Below are 21,250 nucleotides of genomic sequence, written 5' to 3' on the forward strand. Positions count from 1 at the left end.
GTAGAAAGGATTATTATTATTAAGAGCACCATTCAAGTCTGATCACTGCCAGAGCAGCTGACTGGCTTTCATGCCAGTGGCATGTAAAAAGCACTATTCGAGCGTGATCGTTACCAGCATCACCCTACTGGCACTTGTGCCGGTGGCACATGAGAAAACATTCAGGTGAGGTCGTTGCCAGTGCCGCTGGACTGGCTCCTGTGCAGATGGCACGTAAAAAACACCACTTGAGCATGGCCATTGCCAGTACTGCCTGATTAGCCCTTGTGCCGGTGGCATGTAAAAGCACCAACTACACTCTCGGAGTGGTTGGTGTTAGGAAGGGCATCCAGCTGTAGAAACTCTGCCAGATCAGACAGATCAGATTGGAGCCTGATGTAGCCATCTGGTTCGCCAGTCCTCAGTCAAATCGTCCAACCCATGCTAGCATGGAAAGCAGACATAAAACGATGATGATGATGTAATTCAGCAAGGTGGCAGAATCATTAGCACGCTGGGTGAAATGCTTAGTGGTATTTCGTCTACTGCTATATTCTGAGTTCAAATTCCACCATGGTCAACTTTGCCTTTTATCCTTTTGGGGTCAATAAATTAAATACCAGTTGAGTACTGGAGATGATGTAATCGACTAGTCCCCTCCCCATAAATTTCAGGCCTTGTGCCTTCAGTAGAAAGGACTGTTGTTATTATTATTATTATTATTATTGAGTGAGAGAGCAGTGCATGTCATCAAAGTGACACTGGGGTAAAATATACGAAGCCCAGTTTACCCATCATGACTACCTGTCTGATAAGGGTACACCAGGCACATGCATCACAACCACAGTGCGACATGCTGATCTCATATCAAGATAAACAGCGCATGACCTTGCAGGTGGGACCCAGTTAGAATTTTCATAAGGTCGAGTAGCCCATCTCACTAAAAAGGTCCCTGAATAAAGGTTGTTTAAGGATGTTGAATAAAACACCCACATTTCCAAAGGTGAATTATTCAAACCCCAAAGAATTCCTCTCAACACATGGCTATGATGCTCCCCCACTACTCCTGCTCATGATCAGAGATGCACATATTGTCAGCCACTAAGGGACATGTTCAACTGGTTAAGGTCAAATAATGGCATGCAAATCTGTGGTATTGAGCAGAATATTTGTTGTAGCCCATCTTTTTATACCAAAACAAAACAATGTACATGATAACACTTCCAATCAGCTAAGATGAGAAGCCATGAGAGCCACTGCCTGGTACTGCATCAGGGCATTTATTATTATTATTATTATTATTATTATTATTATTATTATTACTAGCATTAGCATTATTGGTGTGTTTCTGCCCCCATAACTTCATGGGTCAGCAAAAGAGACTGATAGAATAAGCACCAGGCTTAAAAAGAAAGTTCTGGGGTTGATTCATTCGACTAGGGATGCTTGAGGGCATGCCGCAGAATGACCACAGTCTAATAACTGAAACAAGAAAAAGGTAAACGGTATTCTCAAGTACATAAAATACAATAACTCTTTGACTTATACAACCTACCTAATTTTGGAGCTTTAAGATGCTCTGGATTTATGCTTTCATTTTCTTGATAAAATCTCTGACAAGGAAGGAGGAGATTAACATACTGAACTGCATTGTTGAAACCACTTTCTAATGCATCCTGCAAAATATAATAGATATATGACATTTTGATTTTTCCACGAACAGTATATAAATAGTTGTATTCATGGATATTCTAGTCATTATGAAAATATAAGATTGTTAGAAGTTTATACAGAGATCAATGAAATACGTACTTTCTTTTGAAAGTACATGATTTTTGAGATGATGTGTAAAATCCATGAAGGTAGTAATTTCATTCAGTTATACTATCCCACTACCAACACATAAGTATTGAAAAATAAAATCATTTGGTGTGAAATTGTAGTCAATCAGTGTATATATATATACACATACGCACATAAATATATGTTTGTGTGTGTGTGTGTGTGTGTGTGTGTGTGTGTGTGTGTGTGTGTGTGTGTGTGTGTGTGTGTGTGTGTATAGGAGAAGAAAATGGATATGATAACAATGGGAAACTTGTGGTTTTTGCTGGTATGTCTTTAATTAAATAGATAACAAAGAAGGAATAAGCAGAGATGAGGGTAGCATTTATGATCGTTTCAATTTACTGGTTTAAGTAAATCTCTTCAGAATGCAAATATATATAGATGCATCGGTTAGGATACAAAAATAATTGATACATATGTGATGGTAATGTAAAGAAAATGGTAATTCTTACATTAAATTTTTGTTCTTGCGCTGGCAAATTCGCTGGGCAGAGGTTTGCTTGTGGTAGATTGGTTAGTTTCGTTGGGTAATTAGGGCAAAGTGAGTATTATTTAGGTGCGGGTTTCTTAGTTTAATTAAGCACAAAATGTGCTTAATTAAACTGGCAAAATATTCTACTTGTCTTATGTTCAAACTGGCCAGATCCAGTCTCTCACATCAACCCTACAATGTTATTCTAAAAATTAACAATCATATCACTGAAATCTCAAAGCTACAAGATAATAACGTGATTAATTCAAAACAATGTGAATAAAGGAAGATTTTTAGCTATATAACTCCAAGTTTAACCTTTTAGCATTCACATTATTCTGTCAAAAGTAATGTCTTATTTATTTCAATAACTTGCTTCTCACAATGCAGAAACATTTCTCATGCCTCCAGCAGACAAAATGGAAAAGGTGTTGCCCTGGAGGATGGTGAGGAAGATGTTCTGGAACAGCCACTCCATCTCATGGGGCTCGCACTTGTGGACAGCCATTTCTACCCCAATAGCGGTGAGCAGGGATATGGTCTAGGAGGGATCGAGGAATGCCAGAGATCTCTACCGCCAAATGCTACAAAGTTAAGCAACAAACGAATAATAAAACTCACCAGGATGCCATTTTTCAAACTTTGCAAGATTCTATCTTCTTCAAATATAATACCCAAATTTGGACCTTCTCCACAGGTTTTCTCTGTGATACTGTGATAAGCTATTGGTCTGTAAAGATACATATTAAGATTGTCTGAATGCATCAAAATAATTCTTAATAAAAAACATTTATGCATTTATCTTTTACTTGTTTCAATCATGGGACTGCAGCCATGCAGGAGTACTGCCTTGAAGAATTTTAGTCAAACAAATAAACCTGTGAAAATAAACTAGCACCAGTTGTCACCTACATTTATTGCCAGTAGAATTTCGTTCTGGAATTTTTTTGTTTACAACCTTAACTTACCATGACATATTTCTCCCCCACAATTGTCAAGAGGTTATGTACCTCTCGCCAATGACATTTGACAGAGTAATCTGAAAGCTAAAGGGTTAAATTATAGATTTACTTTATCGAGGCTGACCTGGTATTAGCCCTTTTGACACCATCCTGCCTGAGACTGCTCCTAGTTCTATAATACAAACTTAATGCAAACCTTTTAGCATTCAGATTACTGTGTCAAATGTGACATTTATTTATTCACATTCATTTGAATTAGTCATGCTTTTCTTATAGATCTGAGATTTCAATGACATGATTGTTTATTTTTAGAATAATATTGTGAGAGACCAGAGCCGGCCAGTTTAAATATAAAGCCAATAGAATATTTTGGTAGGATATAGCCAGTTTAAATGCCAAAGAGTTAACCCTTTCGTTACTGTATTTATTTTGAGATGCTCTGTGTTTCTTTCACGTACTTTAAATATAACAAAGAATTTAGTAAAATAACTTAATTATCATTAAGCTAGTGTTAGTAACATAAATTGTGACTAAGGTTTGGTGGAAGATTTTAATTCAAAACTTATGAAGACAAGACATTTGTACTCAGAGCCAAGGCCAGTTTCAGCCGGGCTGGTAACGAAAGGGTTAAAGCAGTGGTTCTCAACTATTTGATTCCTATTTTATTCTGGTGGACCCCCATAACCATGCAATATTTTTAAATGAGTTTTATAGATATTTCCTTCAAAATTCCTATTTTGTTTTTCACACATCATCAACTTGTGTAGTTTGAACTATATAAAACATTAGAGAAAGGAACCTAGCTGTTTTTTGCAGTAAATACATCTAAAGCAAATTTTTTCAGAGACCCCTAAAATACTACTGTGGATTCTCAATAAGCACATGAATATTGCACCCTATTAAACCCCAATAAAACAGTAGGCTCCTATTAAGATGCTAATTAGGCCCACTAATTAAGCTACTGAACAAACCACAGATCAAAACACTGATCAATTCAATGATTAAACTACTTATTAAACCTATTGATTAAGTCATAAGCAATGAATTGACAGTCATTAGAGCATTAGATAAAATAACTTGTGGTGTTTGCTCCAACACCCTATACACTGAGTTCAAATCCAGCCAAGATCAACTCTGCCTTTCAGGTTCAATAAAAAAAAATTTTAATACCAATATAAGTACCAGCATGACTGTGTGGCATGGAGGTACATGGCTTAGTGGTTAAGGATTTTGCCTCATGAGCATAAGGTCGTGAGTTCAGTTCTTGTTGGTATGTTGTGTCCTTGAGCAAGACACTTTATTTCATGTTGTTCCAGTCCACTCAGTTGACAAAAAAGATTTGTACCTGCATTTCAAAGGGCTAGCCTTCTCACCTGTGTCATACCAAATCACCCTGAGAACTACGTTAAGGGTACGTGTGTGTGTGTGTGTGTGTGTGTGGAGTGCTCAGCCACTTGTATGTTAATTCCATGAGCAAGTTGTTCCATTGATCAGATCAACTGGGACCCTCATGATCGTAACTGTTGGAGTCCCAGTTATAGTTGTATGGTTAGAAAGCTTGTTTTGCAATCACATGGTTTTGGGTTCAGTCCTTCTGCATGGCACCTTAGGCAAGTGTCTTCAACTATAGCCTTGGGCCAACTAAAGCCTTATGAGTGGATTTGGTAGACAGAAACTGAAAGCCCATTTTATATACATAAATACATGCATGTGTGGGAGGACAGGGGTCTTCATGTCTGTATTTGTCCCCTCACCACTACCTGACAACAAGTGTTGGCTTGTTTATGTCCCTGTAACTTAGTGGTTTGGCAAAAGAGACCAATAGAATAAATACCAGAATTTATAACAAATAAGCACTGTGGTCAGTCTGTTCATTTTAAACTCTTCAAGGTGGTGCCCCCAACTTGGCCACAGCAGTGACTGAAACAAATAAAAGATATATATCGCAGACAGTGCATTCACAGAAATGTAAGTATGTTGGACCGCACATTTTTGGAATTATTTTTACATTCTGAGTTCAAATCCTGGTATGGCCTATTTGGGTGATACATTTTATCAGACATCACCACCACCACTACATGGAAATTTTGAGTGCCTTTAGCAGAGTTCACTTTGTTGTAAGCATTCAGTCCAGGTCTCTAGTTGAGGGTACCTTCCAACCTCCTTTCTTCTCCTCAGTCTTAGAAACCCTATAAAAAGTCATGGGTACCACCTTCCCCTTCTGACTAAAATCATCATCAGCAGCATCTTCATCTTCATCATTGTTTAATGTTCATTTTCCATACTTGTGCTAGCATGAGTTGGATGGTTCAAGAGAATTTGACAAGTCAAAGGACGGTACCAAGCTCCAATGTTTGCCTTGGTACAATTTCTATAGTTTTTACAGTTGGGTACCCTTCCACAGAAAAAGATAGAAAAATAGAAAATATAAATATTGACAAACTACAGATTAAATTAATTATTAAAAGCACTGATTAAACATATTGATTAAATATGTGAAAGAATCACCAAAGAAGGAGAAGAAGGATTTCAATAATGTAGAATAAGGCTTTTCCTTTTAAGAATTTGGAAGACTTTACTCTTTTTTTTTAATCTTTTACCTGTTTCAGTCATTTGACTGCGGCCATGCTGGAGCACCGCCTTTAGTCGAGCAAATCGACCCCAGGACTTATTCTTTGTAACCCTAGTACTTCAGCTCTTTTGCCGAACCGCTAAGTTACAGGGACGTAAACACACCAGCATTAATTGTCAAGCGATGTTGGGGGGACAAACACAGACACACAAACATATACACACATATATATATATATATATATATATTTATATATATATATATATATACATATATACGACGGGCTTCTTTCAGTTTCCGTCTACCAAATCCACTCACAAGGCTTTGGTGGGCCCGAAGCTATAGTAGAAGACACTTGCCCAAGGTGCCACACAGCGGGACTGAACCCGGAACCATGTGGTTGGTAAGCAAGCTACTTACCACACAGCCACTCCTGCACCTTTGATAATTTTACCCTTTAGTATTTAAACTGACCATATCCGGCCCAAATATTTTACCTATTTTATGCTCAAACTGGCCAGGTCCAGCTTCTCACACCTATCCTACTGTGTCATTCTAAAATGTAAACAATCACATCATCAAACTCCTGAAGCTACCAGATAATGCATGGTCAATTTAAACCAATGTGAACAAATGAACATAACACTTGATAGAGCAATCTGATTGCTAAAGGGTTAATAATTAACCAATTGACAAATAATAAAGAAGTGAAATAGAGCCAGTGCATGTTTATTATTGGAATAATGACCTTCCTAAGATACAGCAAAATTATGCAGACCATGTGTGATTCCTTATTGTTTTGCACAATGTTAAATCAGTAAAAGGATGTTAAGTTAGTAAAAGACATTGAGTTAGTAGTGTTAAGTCTATAAAAGAAAATAAGAGAGAAAGAGATAATGATGACAACAGATGATGATGATGACATCAGATGATGATGATGAAAACAGATGAGGATGATGACAACATCAGATGATGATGACATCAGATGATGATGACAACAACAGATGATGATGACAACATCAGATGATGATGATGACAGTAGATGATGACAACAGATGATGATGATGACAACAGATGATGATGATGATGATGACAGCAGATGATGATGACAGCAGATGATGATGACAACAGATGATGATGATGACAACAGATGATGATGATGATGATGACAGCAGATTATGATGACAACATCAGATGATAAAGATGGAAACAGATTATGATGACAACATCAGCTGATGATGACAACAGATGATGATGACAACAACAGATGAAGATGACAACATCAGATGATGATGACAACAGATGATGATGACAACAGATGATGATGATGACAACAGATGATGATGATGACAACAGATGATGATGACAACAGATGAGGATGATAACAACAGATGATGATGATGACAGTAGATGATGACAGCAACAAATGATGATGAAGGCAAATACTAAAGATCAAACTGCACTTTTGTAAAAGTTAATACTTTAACATTGGTCTTCCACAATTGAGATTCTAAATATATCTGAAAAACAAACAAACACTTTTGATAAAAACATAATTTAACATTATTAACATTTTACAAATGAGATTATAAATATCTATCTCTTACCGAGTAAAAGCATTGAAATAGTCATCAGGTAGTAAATTTGGCACTGACAATGCTGTCTGCTGATACCTTATAAAGATTTGATTCATTAGGTCACGGAAACCTTTCACATCTGGTTGAAATGCAATTCGGTCAATTTTAAGAAGTAAGTCAGTTCTAAACAGAGGATTCAATACCCTGTTCTCTTCCTCTGGCTCTTGAATAAATATATCAAGAGTCTCGGGGTTAAAGTCAGTTTTCTGAAAAAATAAATAACCAGCATTAGAAACTTACTTCTAGTGAGCCCCTATGTAACTGTTCAACTTGCTAGAAATAGCAGTGTAATCTCACTCATTTTCTACCTAATTTCGACGGATGGCACCCATGCCAATGTTGTCTCCTTCATTGGACACAGAAACTCGGCTTGCGAAGACCTGTTCAGGCAAATGAAAGCGAAATTGTGATGGCACCTGTGCCCTAGCACTTGTGCCGGTGGCACATGTAAGGACATTCGAGCGAGATCATTGCCAGTGCCGTTGGACTGGCTCCTGTGCAGGTGGCACGTAAAAGACACCATTTTGAGCGTGGCCATTGCCAGTAACACCTGATTGGCCTTCGTGCCGGTAGCACGTAAAAGCCACCCACTAGACTCTTGGAATGGTTGGTGTTAGGAAGGGCATCCAGCTGTAGAAATTCTGCCAAATCAGATTGGAGCCTGGTGTAGCCATCTGGTTCACCAGTCCTCAGTCAAATCGTCCAACCCATGCTAGCATGGAAAGTGGATGTTAAACGATGATGATGATGATGATGAACACTGGGGAGATGACAAACAAAGTTAACCTCAGCAAGACTTGAACTCAGGAATGTAAAGAACCAGAAAAAATACCGCAAGACCTTTTTCAGAACAACAACAACAACAACAATAAACATAATATCTTACTCTTTTAATTACTGTCTTTGAAAAACTAGGAGCATTGTTCAATAATTCAGCAAAATAGGCAAGTAAATTCCGTACAGCATCAATAACAAGTTGACGTAAAGCAGAAACAATGATATAATCAAGATAGCGAATGAAACTGGAAAAATAAAGAAAAAAAAAACAGGAAAATAAGGACAAGCACAGAGTAGAGTCAGTAAAATCAATAAACAAGTGCAGTCTTCAGGAGCACATTTACTTAGTGATTTCCTTATCACTAGTTTGACATGTGTAGTGAAGTCTATCCTTTGTTGAGGATGTCTAATTAGAATAAAGTTCACTCCCTTACTTGCCAGTTCAATTTCTATCAGATGTTTAGAAAAGTTATATATACATTTGAAAACATAAAATAGTGAAGTTTGGATCAAATTAGTGGTGTTTCCCAACTTATTTTTGCCCCAGGCCTGACTATAACTTTCTAAAAAATATGCCCCACCAGTGGCTGGAAAAAAAAAACAATTTTATTTTTAATATTTTATCACAATTATTTAATACAAAAGACTATCAATAAGTCTTTTATTAAGCACTGAGTACAAGAGGAAAGTACATTATTGACTAAGAATTAAAAAAAAGTGAATCACTTTGAGAACCTTGTGCCTGCAGATTTCAGCAGATTTCCTTGATTCAAGGAGATAATTTTTTTAGCTTCAACCATAAATCACCACATTTTGTAATTTCAAGTCTGCTTCTCTTGACTCAAAGCAAGTCATCCACAGCACTAAACCACATTTAACCAAATAAGACTAAAAGCAAAAGAAAAAAATTTGGGATCCCATGCTCCACTAATTTTCCCAGGCCCCACATTGGGAATCACTGGATTAAATGTTAAGTACTTCAAGCCAATCTTCCTAATCAAAACCTCTTGTTTTTAATCAAAAAGCAACTTCTGCAAGTCATACAATCTCTTACTGTGCCTTCAAAATATTGGGATCTTCTAACAGTCTATATACTACACTCTACTAATGAATTTAAATACCACATCAGATAATAAAGTTCAATATCAAAATAAACTATAATTTTCTGTTATTCCATAACACTAAGTACCAGATTCTCCAGCCCAGACTTTACCTTCCAATTTCATTACTTTACCTTCCAATTTCAGTGTTGCTATGGATTACCCTAAAATACTATTCTATCAACCCTTTAATATTTAAACCAGCCATACCATTCTGTTTTATGTTCAAACCAGTCTCTCACACTCATCTTAAACTAGCATTCTAAGAATAAACAATCACATCGTTGAAATCTTGAAGCTATGAGATAAACCATGATTAATTCAAAACAATGTGAATAAATAAGCATTACATTTGACAAAGTAATCTGAAAGCTGAAGGACTAATTGTTCTTGTGAAACCATTGTTATTAAACATGTGCTGGGGTGGTGCTGCCTTGAAAAGTTTCATTGAACAAATCAACCTTGGTACTTATTTTTACGCCTGGTATTTATTTTAATGCCAAACCCCCAAGTTATGGAGAAGTAAACAAACTAACAGCAGTTGTCAAACAGTGGTAAGAGTCAAATGCAAACACACACACACATATCAAGATAGCGAATGAAACTGAAAAAATAACGAAAAAGAACATAAAAATAAGGATAAGCACGGCCTAGAGTCAGTAAAATTAATAAACAACTGTATATATACACACACACACACATAGAGTTTCCACACAATTTCCAGGTACCAAATTTATATATAAGGAATTTATAGGGGCACATTATAGATTTTTATTGAAATCCAATTAGCCTATTATTGAACTGGACGTTAGTGTAACATGTATGCAAAGTTTCATGAATATTGGTTCACTGGTTTAGGCACTAAGATGGTAACAGACAGACAGAAATTGCCATTAATATATTAGATGTGTGTGTGTGTGTGTGTGTGTGTATTTATCCCTCCATACTGCTTGACAGTGTTGGTGTGTTGGTCTGTTTACATCCCCATAACTTAGTGGTTTGGCAGACACCAATACAATAGGTACTAGGCTTACAAAAAAAAGGCCTACAATGATTTGTTTGACTCTTCAAGGCGGTGCTCCAGCATGGCTGCTGTCACCTGACTGAAACAAGTAAAAGAGTATCATTGAAATCTCAAAGTTATGACATTATGCATGATTAATTCAAAACAATGAAAATAAATAAGTAGAACATATGACAAAATAATCTGAATGCTAAAGGGTTAATAATATTTAGAAGACTTTAAAAATAAATCCAAACAAACCTTGTAAGCCTTTGGCAAACAGCATATTTATTTTTCTTTGGTTTAACTCCAGGTACTACAAAAATCAACAATGATAAATTAAAAGTAAGAGGTGAAAATATATCTCCCATAATTTTCTTTATTTTATACATCTTCTCAAAATATGATCAGCTGAATGTAGCAAGCTAATTTCTAATAATACTTGCTACAATTTCTAATAATGCTTTCAGGCACAAGGCCTGAAATTTGGTAGAAGGAGCTAGTCAATTACATTGACCACAGTGCTTGACTGGTACTTATTTTATCAACCCTGAAAGGATGAAAGGCAACTCGGAACATGAAGACAGATGAAATGCTGCAAAGCATTTCACCTGGCATGCTAACGATTCTGCCAGCTTACCACCTTAAGTTAATTTTTAATAATAGGTCCAACTTTTGTTGATCTCTGAGTTTTGGGATATAAAAAATACAACTGGGATATTGTAAAAGAAACTAACAGTAAGGAATTTTGTCAAAAATGGATATAAATTAAACTTTCACTGTTTGTCTAACCCCTTAAATACCTGGCTTCATGCCACACTTAAACATTTTTATAATTCATACCTGGATACAGTTCTTGAATGATTTATTGCCAATGCTATTATTCCTTGCACCTGGATGCAGGTATTGGATGTTTACTTATCAAAGTTATCTTTCTTCACACCAGGATGCGGGTACTGGATGTTTAATTATCAAAGTTATTATTCTTCACACCTAGATGCAGGTATTGCATGGTTTATTATCAAAGCTATTATGCTTTACACCTGAATACAGGTAAAAAGAAGTAAAGTTACCTTCTTGAGTCATGCTGACTCATAAGGATCAGTTTCCCAGTTTCATGGCATATATATTCCACACCTGAATGGGATGCTGATCCATTAAAGGATTACTCATATTTGCCAACTGAGTGAACTGCAGCAACGTGAAATAAAGTGTTTTGCTCTAGAACACAATGCAACACCTGGTCCAGGAATCAAAACCACAATCTTATGATCATGAGTCCAATACCCTAACCACTAAGCCACATGCCTCCCCCCTGGATACAGGTATCATTATTATTCCTTCGCAACACAGTGTAGGTAAAAATGCACCGGAGTCTTTAGTCATCTGTCAAGTCACAAGGACCTCAGACAGATAATACTTTCCTTAAGATGTGTACTGTGCCCAGTAAGGCTGCTTTTTGCAAGACATGAATCTTGCATGGGATTTCCAGTTGCCTTAAGAAGTTTTGAAGTTTCAATGGGATTGAGCCCAACGCTCCGACTACCACTGGTATCACTTTTACATTACCCTCTCGCATTCCATACAGTCTTGCCATTTCCACTTTCAATTCAGAGTACTAGGTGATTTTTTTCAACCTCTTTACTCACAGCATTCATGTCATTTGGTATGGCTACATCAATTAAATGACAGTATTTGTCTCTCTTACTCAATATGACAATATCCAGCCGACGGTGTTTGATTACACAATCCGTCTGGAAATTATAGTCCCAGAGTATCGTTACTTTTCCATCCTCCTGCATAACTTTACTTGGTACATGCTCATACCAGTTCTCTGTTACTTCATATTGGTATTTATGTCATAAGAGCCAATGAAGATAAATACGCATTTTATTGTGACGGCACTTGTATTCTTTTTGTGCAAGGCTCTCACGTTCACTTACCAAGTAGGTCACATTTTCCACTCTCTTTCCACACAGTCTGCATTTCTGGGTGTCAGAAGTTTTATAGATGTTATACCTCACTGAATTGGTAGTGAAAGCCTGGTCTTGTGCAGCAATGATCAGACTTTCAATGGTACGCTTCAAATCACTTCACTCAAGCCATGCCCATGATGCTGTATTATCCTTAATGTCCTGTGTATTCATTTCAAACTGTCCATGCATTCTTATTTCAAGAAGATCTTTTCTCTTTTCCTCAGCTCTTTGGTTAAACTCTTCCTTGCCCATCATTTCATCTGCATTTATACCCATATCTTTCATGGCATATTGCAGCAGATCTTCATCACTAATTTATCAAATACTCGGTAAGCATTTTCCTTTCACTCCTTATACAATGCTCTATACTACTTAGCCCTCTGCTACCATTCTTTCTTTTTATATACAGTCTGCTAAATTTTCAGTTGGAAATTATCCATGTGTAGTTAAATAACATTTTAAAAAAATAAGTACAAACATAGAAACTTGACTGACTTGCATAAATTCCTCCAAAATGAAGGATATACTTCTTTAAAATCCTTTGCTCAGGAATAGATTTCAACATTAATATGATTTTAGTATTTATGTGTAAAAACATTTTCAAAGAGGAAGTACATCAAATTCATTTATAGGCTAATATTAATTGATTAAAACTAACTCACAGTTGGTTTTGATTACAAGAACTACAAAATTTGAGCCAAAATTTTAAAACATAAGAAAAAGAAACACTTTGAACCTGTCAATGAAGTATGGCCATCAGCATTTTGGTGACAGTCATCTGGCACAAAACCATCTTTTAGCATTGCATTCCGACAAGCAATTCTTGCAATATTTTTAACAATGTCCCGAAATGTTTGTGTGTGTGTTACAATCTTAAAGAAAAGAAAAAACAATGGTAAAGTAAATGTAAAAAACACAATTTTATATGATAAAACATTAAATTTAGAGTTTTTTTTTTAACTAATTAAATAATTCTAAATTCATTAAAGGTCAATATGATTTGTTATTTTAAAGAGTAACTTGTATTAGAAAAGACATCACATTTATAAATTAAGCTAAATACTATGAATATATTCACTACTAAGATTTTCAACTTAATATTATAAGGGCTGATTTGTCAGTGGAGTTGTTTCTCTTTTCAGTTTCGATCCATTGCTTACAAGGAGCATTCCAGAAGGTTTGAGACATTTTTAGGAGAAGCAACTGTGCTAGATTATCGTCATTTTATCATATCATTATTATACATCGAATAACCTGACCTGCCAACTTATTTTCTTTCAGATTGAAGGAGACACCTGTAACAGCACTTTCAACACACTCTGTACAGTGGTTAGCATTAGGAAAGGTATCAAGCCATAGAAGCCAGGCCAAATCAGAATGGAACCTAGTGCAGATCTCCTGCTTTCCAGCTTTGGTCAAACAGTCAAATCCATGCCAGCATGGAAAATGGAGGTTAAGGGATGATGATGATGATGAGGCGTGTAGCATACATCACAACTATTCTAATTCTATTCTAAAGCTAAAGAATAACACTACAAAAATTCTGTCAAATTCCAATTAGTATCACACCTCAGTCAAGATAGAATTTGATCATTGAATAGTACAATCCAAATATATCCCCCATTTCAGGGTTGTTTTCTCATTGGATTTATACTAATATGTATTCTTTTGAAAATAACTGAAAGTGAAATGAAAATGATCATGAAATAGGGTTCTTTTATTGAGAATAGTGTTGACATAAGATCTTTGTTGAATGGCTATTCTAAGTAAAGCAGCTATTTTTTTCTTGATGTAAAACAGTGAGAAGCCAAATCAAACTTACAATTTTTGATTGCTCACATTGAGCTTCATAAAATTGTTGAGCTGCATATGTTCGGTCCTCTTCGATTTTACATAACCTCATTTGACTGACTTTGTCACACATCTCTTTTATTTTTAAAATGGTTGCAGTCAGCATCTGATAAACAAAATGGGACACGTCTTACAAATACAGTTATATTTTAAGCGAACAGCAACAGAAATATATATGCGATGTACCCCTGATTGTCAGCTATCACAAGGGAGACAATCCCTTCTCAATTAAGTTAAGTTGAGGCAGGTTTGGAAGTCTGAAATTTAAATCACAGTGTAACAGTATACAGAACATACACATTTAATATTTCTTTTTCCTCCATATTATAAAGATCTTCCAGTCTTTGGTAGCCATGTATAGCACCATTTCATCCTTCTTCATCAGCACAACATAACCCAAGGCAAATAAATTAAGCTAAGTTAAACACTTTTACATTCTAGAAATAAACAATCACAATATCAAAGTTATGAGATAACGAATGATAAATTTAAACAATATAAATAGACACGGCTGTGTGGTAAGAAGTTTACTTCCCAACCACATGGTTCCTGGTTCAGTCCTATTGCATAGCACCCTGTGCAATGTCTTCTGTGATAACTTTGAGCTGACCAAAGCCTTGTGAGTTGATGTGGTAGACAAAAACTGAAAGAAGCCTGTTGTATATCTATATGGTGGTGGTGGTGGCAGCGGTGGTGGAGAAGAAGAAGAAGGGGTAATATTTATCCCCACTTAAATGTGGCTGTTCTGTTAAAACATATTTTACTGTAGTAGATACCTTGAGAGAAATTCTCATAAAGAAACTATGAGAGAAACATTAAAACAGAAAATAGAAGGGTGCATTTTTCACCCAAAGCCTATATGAAAGTTTCTCTCATGGTATCTACCACTGTATAGTTTGTTCTAACAGAACATCCATGTTTAAGTGGGAATAAATATTACTTCTCAGTATTAATATTGCCTCTGTCGCTATTATATATAAGAATTATATTGTTTTATGTTTTTATCCAGGAAAATACATCATTGAATTCCAAAAGCCTTTCAAATCATAACAAACTCATCTAGTAAAATGTCTGTTATGTCTCATATACAAATTACAATCTAAATGAAATCATCACTGTATGTTTTCAATGGTCATTTGAGTCAAAGAACTTTCACCTGTTTCTGTCTCCTTGTCTCACCATAACCTTTCATCATCTGACACAAGATCACCGCCTCCAATTCCTCCTCCCCTCTCAAAAGACTTTTGTCTTGCAAGTTACTTGGTGACCTTGTCAGTGCAGGTGCCACTTAAAAAGCATCAAGTTCACACCGTAAAGTGGTTGGCATTTGGAAGGGTATCCAACTGTAAAAACCTTTCCAAAACTGACCTTGCCTGTGCTTGTGCCATGTAAAAAGCACTAAGTCCACTCTGCTGCATGATTGGTGTTAGGAAGAGCATCCAGCTGTAAAAATCCTGCCAAAACACCAAACGTCTGGTGCAGGCTTCTTCCTGGCTGGCTCCTGTCAAGCCATCACCGCCATGCCACCATGAGAGGTGGATGTTAAATGATGATGATGATATATATATTTCAACAATTAATCAACAACTGTGATGTGTATGCATCACACATATATTGCCAACCATATTGCTTCAATATTATCCCCAATTGTATTCCCTAAAGTTGTATTTTATTCCTTCTCCACACTAACACCATCAAGAATTCACTAGTAATGAACGCTTTTTTCAGTTCAATAAATTACAGCTTGGACTGGTTTTAAGCCATTTAGAAAGATTTGTTCAAACTGGGCTCCATGCCAAGAGATGGTCCTACACACATGCTTGTGCAGAGGATGCTATGATGAGTTTTTACTATACCATTGTGGCTAATGGTGGAGCCACAAGCCCTCAACACTTTTTGACAGGGACTGACATACTACAAAAGCATAAAACATCAAGCTTCAGCTCTTGAAGAGTAGAGGGCCCTAATGGCAATTCTCTAATTAGGCTCGCATTTCCTAGTACCAGCCCTGACTATAACTAAGATAATGGTCTTTAGATTGCATTTAAGTTTTTCTCTTGTAAGAAAATGTATTGTTTTTTTTCTTAAAGTTTGCACCCCCTTGTATGAAGCTCAAAATATATACAAAAACATAGAAATGCTCATAAATAAACAATTCAAAAGTTCTTACAGGATTCAGCATATATAGATTTTCTCTCAAAAAGTTTTCACTAGTCTTGAATTTCATCTGTCGGATGTTCTTGTGCCATAACTTGAATGGTTTCCACATTTGAAATTGAGCAAAAAAGCGAGTCTACAAAGTGAAAAACAGTAATTACTATCTATATTACACTAAAACTCAAAGTTTGTCTGTTTTCCTACCCTTTGATTAAGATAACAAAGATTACAAATAAAATAGTCATTTCCCCCTTCAAGAAAAAAAAAATCAAGTTGAAAATTTCAATTTGTGGCAACAGTGTAAGCCCCTGGCATGGCCTCTTGTACTGGACAGATCAACGGACAGAGGCCAGACAAAAATAAACCACCTCTTCCCAGAAGCATCAATGACAATTCAAAATCAACAAGATCTGAGAGAGGAAGGGCATTCCTCTCAAAAACATGATGTGCTGCAGCCAAATTCCAAAGGAAGCTGCAAGGAAAAGTAGGGATCCAACTGGAGAGAAGGAGAAAAGGTAAGCCAGAGTTGAGAACAGTGGAAAACAGTTGTCAATGGCCTATGCTCCTTACAGAGTGAAGGGTGTAAGTAACAAAGTAAAAGAAGACTTATATTCAACATATAATAGCACATCAAAAATTCTTCCATGCCATTGTAGTAAACATCCAAAATCAACTAAGCTACATTATTGTAATACTTCAGTAAGATGGCGAGCTGACACAATCATTAGCACACTAGGTGAAAAACTTAGCAGTATTTTGCCTGTCTCTACATTCTGAGTTCAAATTCTGCCGAGGTCAAATTAAGTACCAGTGAAACACTGGGGTCGAAGTAATCAACTAGTGCCCTCTCCCCGAATTTCAGACTGTGTGCATTCAGTAGAAAAGATTATTGTAATAGTTCAGTAATACTAGAAATAATTTTTCATCTAAATCTTATTTTTAAATGAAAGGTCAATGATATTAATTAAAGTAATTAGGGAAAATACTAAAGATCTAAAAATAATGCTTATGTGCTAGCATTTAAATTTGAACAAATTTTCCAGAAAATTACTTTATATATCTTTATTGTAAGCTCTCATAAAAGAGATTATAAAACTCAGTTTAAAAACACTGCTTTCTCTTACTATCTGTAGTTTTTGCTGTTTTTTATCTTATGTCCTTCAAACCATCTTAGATACTTACATAAGTTTCAGTCAAAATTGGCCCACCCCATGACTAAATAGCACCAAAACCCCCCAAAAACCCATACCCATCATTTGTATGCAACTATGACCTGGTTTTTAGCTGGAGTTTTTGTTGTTTTTTTTCTTTTTCAATTTCCTAAAATTTTCTATTATCCTTAAAAAATAAAAGCCTCACCTTTCTAATTTTGGAAAAATTGATATAATCTTGCTGCCACTCATCGAGTTCAGTGAATTCTGGTTCATTGTTTGCCAAATATTTCATAACACCACGAGTGCTAATAGTGGAGTAATTATTTCGGTCAATATCAACATAATGGACAACTCTGTTGAATAAAGTAAATACCGTTGATTAATATGAAATTAAAGCATATGAAACAATTCTTTTAAACACCCACACACATACACACACACATATATTGCAGAAAAATACGTTACCGGCCAGCCATGAGACTCGAACTCACATCTCTGTGATTACGCGTCAAGTGTTTTACCATTAAACTAAACTGCCCAGCAACGAATTCTTTTAGAACTTATAAATTTAGCTTCATAAGATGCTAACATTAAATTCAGCTTTACGATGAAAGTAAACAAACATTATTATTATTGTCCTCTTCATTAACATCATCTTATTGTTTTTTTTATATCCACTTTTTAATGGAGTTATGGGTCGGCTAAGATTTCTTCGGATAGTTTGCTACAGTTGGATGACTTTCCTGACACAAAAGCCTTGTTTTCACACAAAGTACCTTATTTCACATCATCATACGGTTTCAAATTTTTCCACAAGGGCAGCCATTTTGGGGGGAGGGGGTGAGTTGATTACATTGACCCCAGTGTTCATCTGGTATTTGTTTTATTGACTCCTAAAGGATGAAAGGCAAAGTCAACCTCGGCGGTATTTGAACTCAGAATAGAGCAATGGGCAAAATACCACTAAGCATTTCATCCAGCATGCTAACAATTTTGCCAGCTCACTGCCTTACTTCACAACATCAAATGTCAAACCACTGTCAAACATAAAGAATGTCAGAGCTGCTGAATTAGTGTCAATGTGGAGACATGTAGAAGCAAACACACATACACAAGGGCTCCCATTCCCATGAGTTCTGCTTATTTGATATTAGATCTGTAGATCTGTACCCAACATCATCATCATCATCATCATCATCATCATCATCATCATCACTTGACGTCTGTTTTCCATGCTGGCATAGGTTGGATGGTTCAACTGAAAACTGGTAAGCTGGAGAGCTGCACCAGGTTCCAATCTGATTTGGCATTGTTTCTACAGCTGGATGCCCTTCCTTATGCCAACCATTCCAAGAGTGTAGTGGATGCTTTTTACATGCCACCGGCATGGGTGCCAGTTACATAACACCAGCATTGGCCATGACTACGATCTCACTTGGCTTGACGGGTCATCTCAAACACAGTATATTACCAAAGATCTCAGTCACCAGTCACTGCCTCCATGAGGCCCAATGTTCGAAAGGTGCTCTTTACATGCCACCAGCATGAGTTCCAGTTACGGGCACAGGCATCGGCCATGACTACAATTTCACATGGCTTCACAGGTCTTCTTAGGCGTGGCATATCACCAAAGTTCTCGGTCACTTGTCATTGCCTCCATGAAGCCCAACGTTCATGCTTCACCAGATGCTTCACCACATACCGTTGGAAATTCTAAACACTGTCATATTAGCACCTCCAGATACTCAATGTTTTAGGTCTTGCTCTCAAAGACATAAAGAGATTACGAGGGGCTTTTTCAACTTATGAGCATCCTACACAAAATTGACCAGTATCAGTAAAGCAGAATTTCTTAAGATGTAGTCCAATGAGTGGTGCAGCTAAAGTATGTCAGCTCTTGAGTTTGTCACCCCTCCCACCGCTATACAGGTATATACAGCAGACCTAAAAGTGCCACCTCCATAAAAGCATTGCCCAGGATGGAGTACCCCATTGCTCACCTCCCAGCTACACTACTGAGTCCAACAACAGTTAATGTTTGTTTGGAGATTTATTGATTGGCATGGCAAAATTTAGGTAATTCAGGAAACTTAAATTTGCTAAACTGAAAGGGTCCAACTGTTACTACACCTGGAATTCTAAGTATAGCTGCATCCATTCCTTTGGTGTGCTCAGAGAGAAGTGAAGGTGCATGGCTCAGTGGTTAGAGCATCGAGCTTATGATCATGAGGTTGTGAGTTCGAATCCCGGACCTGGCTGCGTGTTGTGTTCTTGAGCAAGACACTTTATTTCATGTTGCTCTAGTTCACTCAGCTGTAGAAATGAGTTGCGACATCACAGGTGCCAAGCTGTATCGGCCCCTTTGCCTTTCCCTTGGATAACATTGGTGGTGTGGAGAGGAGAGGCCAGTATGCAAGGGCAACTGCTGGTCTTTCACAAACAACCTTGCCCGGACTTGTGCTTGGAAGGGTAACTTTCTAGGTGCAATCCCATGGTCGGTCATGATCGAAGGGGGTTTCAGCTCAGAGAAAATATTCATGTCAATAACATTGTATAAACTTCTTAACTGTTACTCAAACATACTCTTTTACTTGTTTCAGTCATTTGACTGTGGCCATGCTGGAGCACCGCCTTTAGTCGAGCAAATCGACCCCAGAACTTATTCTTTGTAAGCCTAGTACTTATTCTATCGGTCTCTTTTGCCAAACTGCTAAGTTACAGAGATGTAAACACACCAGCATCGCTTGTCAAGCAATGTTGGGGGGGGGGGACAAACACACACATATATATATACATATATACGACAGGCTTCTTTCAGTTTCCGTCTACCAAATCCACTCACAAAGCTTTGGTCAGCCCGAGGCTATAGTAGAAGACACTTGCCCAAAGTGCCACGCAGTGGCACTGAACCCAGAACCATGTGGTTGGTAAGCAAGCTACTTACCACACAGCCACTCCTGCGCCTAACATGTTAGTAAATATGATATTTAGGTATCTGTTACTGTGATGTTTGTTCCCTTGAGGCAAATCAGCCAGGATGAAGTTACCAAATGATAGCAGGAACAATCTAAAGACTCCAACAGACTTCTCTTAAGAAAATATACATAACAAGATAAGCAATCTCGAAAAAGTGTAACAAGATATTTTAGAAAAAGAAGCAAAAGAAACAATTCCTTTCAATTAATTTCAACAATTTTAGAAATGTTGCAGCTTACTTGAGATTGTAATAATGGTAATATGGGGATGTCTTTGGAACACAGTGTGCCAAGTAAAGGAAACCAATACTCTTATCCTTATTAGCACATAGACACCTGATTACGTCATTCATATCTCTCATACCTAGATCAAACGAAATATAATATGAAATAAAATAATGTCATTTCCATGAACACATAAAAATTTATACAACAGTATCAGTCATCAAATTTTGAAAAGCGTCTGGTAAAAGAGAACAGAGAAAAATAGACAATAGGAATTTCTTTGACTAGCGAAAAAGTAATTAATCAAAAACAGAAATAAATTGGTTTCAAATTTTAGCACAAGGCCAGCAATTTCAGGTGGTGGTGGTGGTGGTGGTGGTCATCTCATCCTCCTTCTCCTCCTCATCATCATCATCATCATCAGAAACTTAGAAATTTGTACATATTCTGATATATGAGGATCAGAGGTTTGAAGTATCCTGGATTGCAATATGAAATACAGCATCTTGTTCAAGGACACAAGACTTCAGGGCACAGACTCATGACCTTATGATCATGATTCGAA

At 36.7% G+C, this 21,250-nt stretch overlaps 1 protein-coding gene across 1 annotated transcript in view; it reads right to left on the minus strand.

Moving 5' to 3' along the window:
* Nucleotides 1–21,250, minus strand: part of LOC106867680 (dynein axonemal heavy chain 6-like) — a 367,549-nt gene that overhangs the window by 309,905 nt on the left and 36,394 nt on the right. The window contains exons 5-14 of the mRNA XM_089362433.1: nucleotides 20,701–20,824; nucleotides 17,691–17,838; nucleotides 16,345–16,467; nucleotides 14,146–14,280; nucleotides 13,060–13,195; nucleotides 10,609–10,663; nucleotides 8,354–8,489; nucleotides 7,438–7,673; nucleotides 2,918–3,026; nucleotides 1,535–1,655 (exon numbers count right to left, since the gene is read on the minus strand). Coding sequence (XP_089218559.1) covers nucleotides 1,535–1,655; nucleotides 2,918–3,026; nucleotides 7,438–7,673; nucleotides 8,354–8,489; nucleotides 10,609–10,663; nucleotides 13,060–13,195; nucleotides 14,146–14,280; nucleotides 16,345–16,467; nucleotides 17,691–17,838; nucleotides 20,701–20,824 — 1,323 coding nt within the window. The remainder of the gene's footprint in view (nucleotides 1–1,534; nucleotides 1,656–2,917; nucleotides 3,027–7,437; nucleotides 7,674–8,353; nucleotides 8,490–10,608; nucleotides 10,664–13,059; nucleotides 13,196–14,145; nucleotides 14,281–16,344; nucleotides 16,468–17,690; nucleotides 17,839–20,700; nucleotides 20,825–21,250) is intronic.

This window comes from Octopus bimaculoides, chromosome 14 (genome assembly GCF_046866305.1).
Source record: "Octopus bimaculoides isolate indiv1 chromosome 14, ASM4686630v1, whole genome shotgun sequence".
Lineage (NCBI taxonomy): Eukaryota > Metazoa > Mollusca > Cephalopoda > Octopoda > Octopodidae > Octopus > Octopus bimaculoides.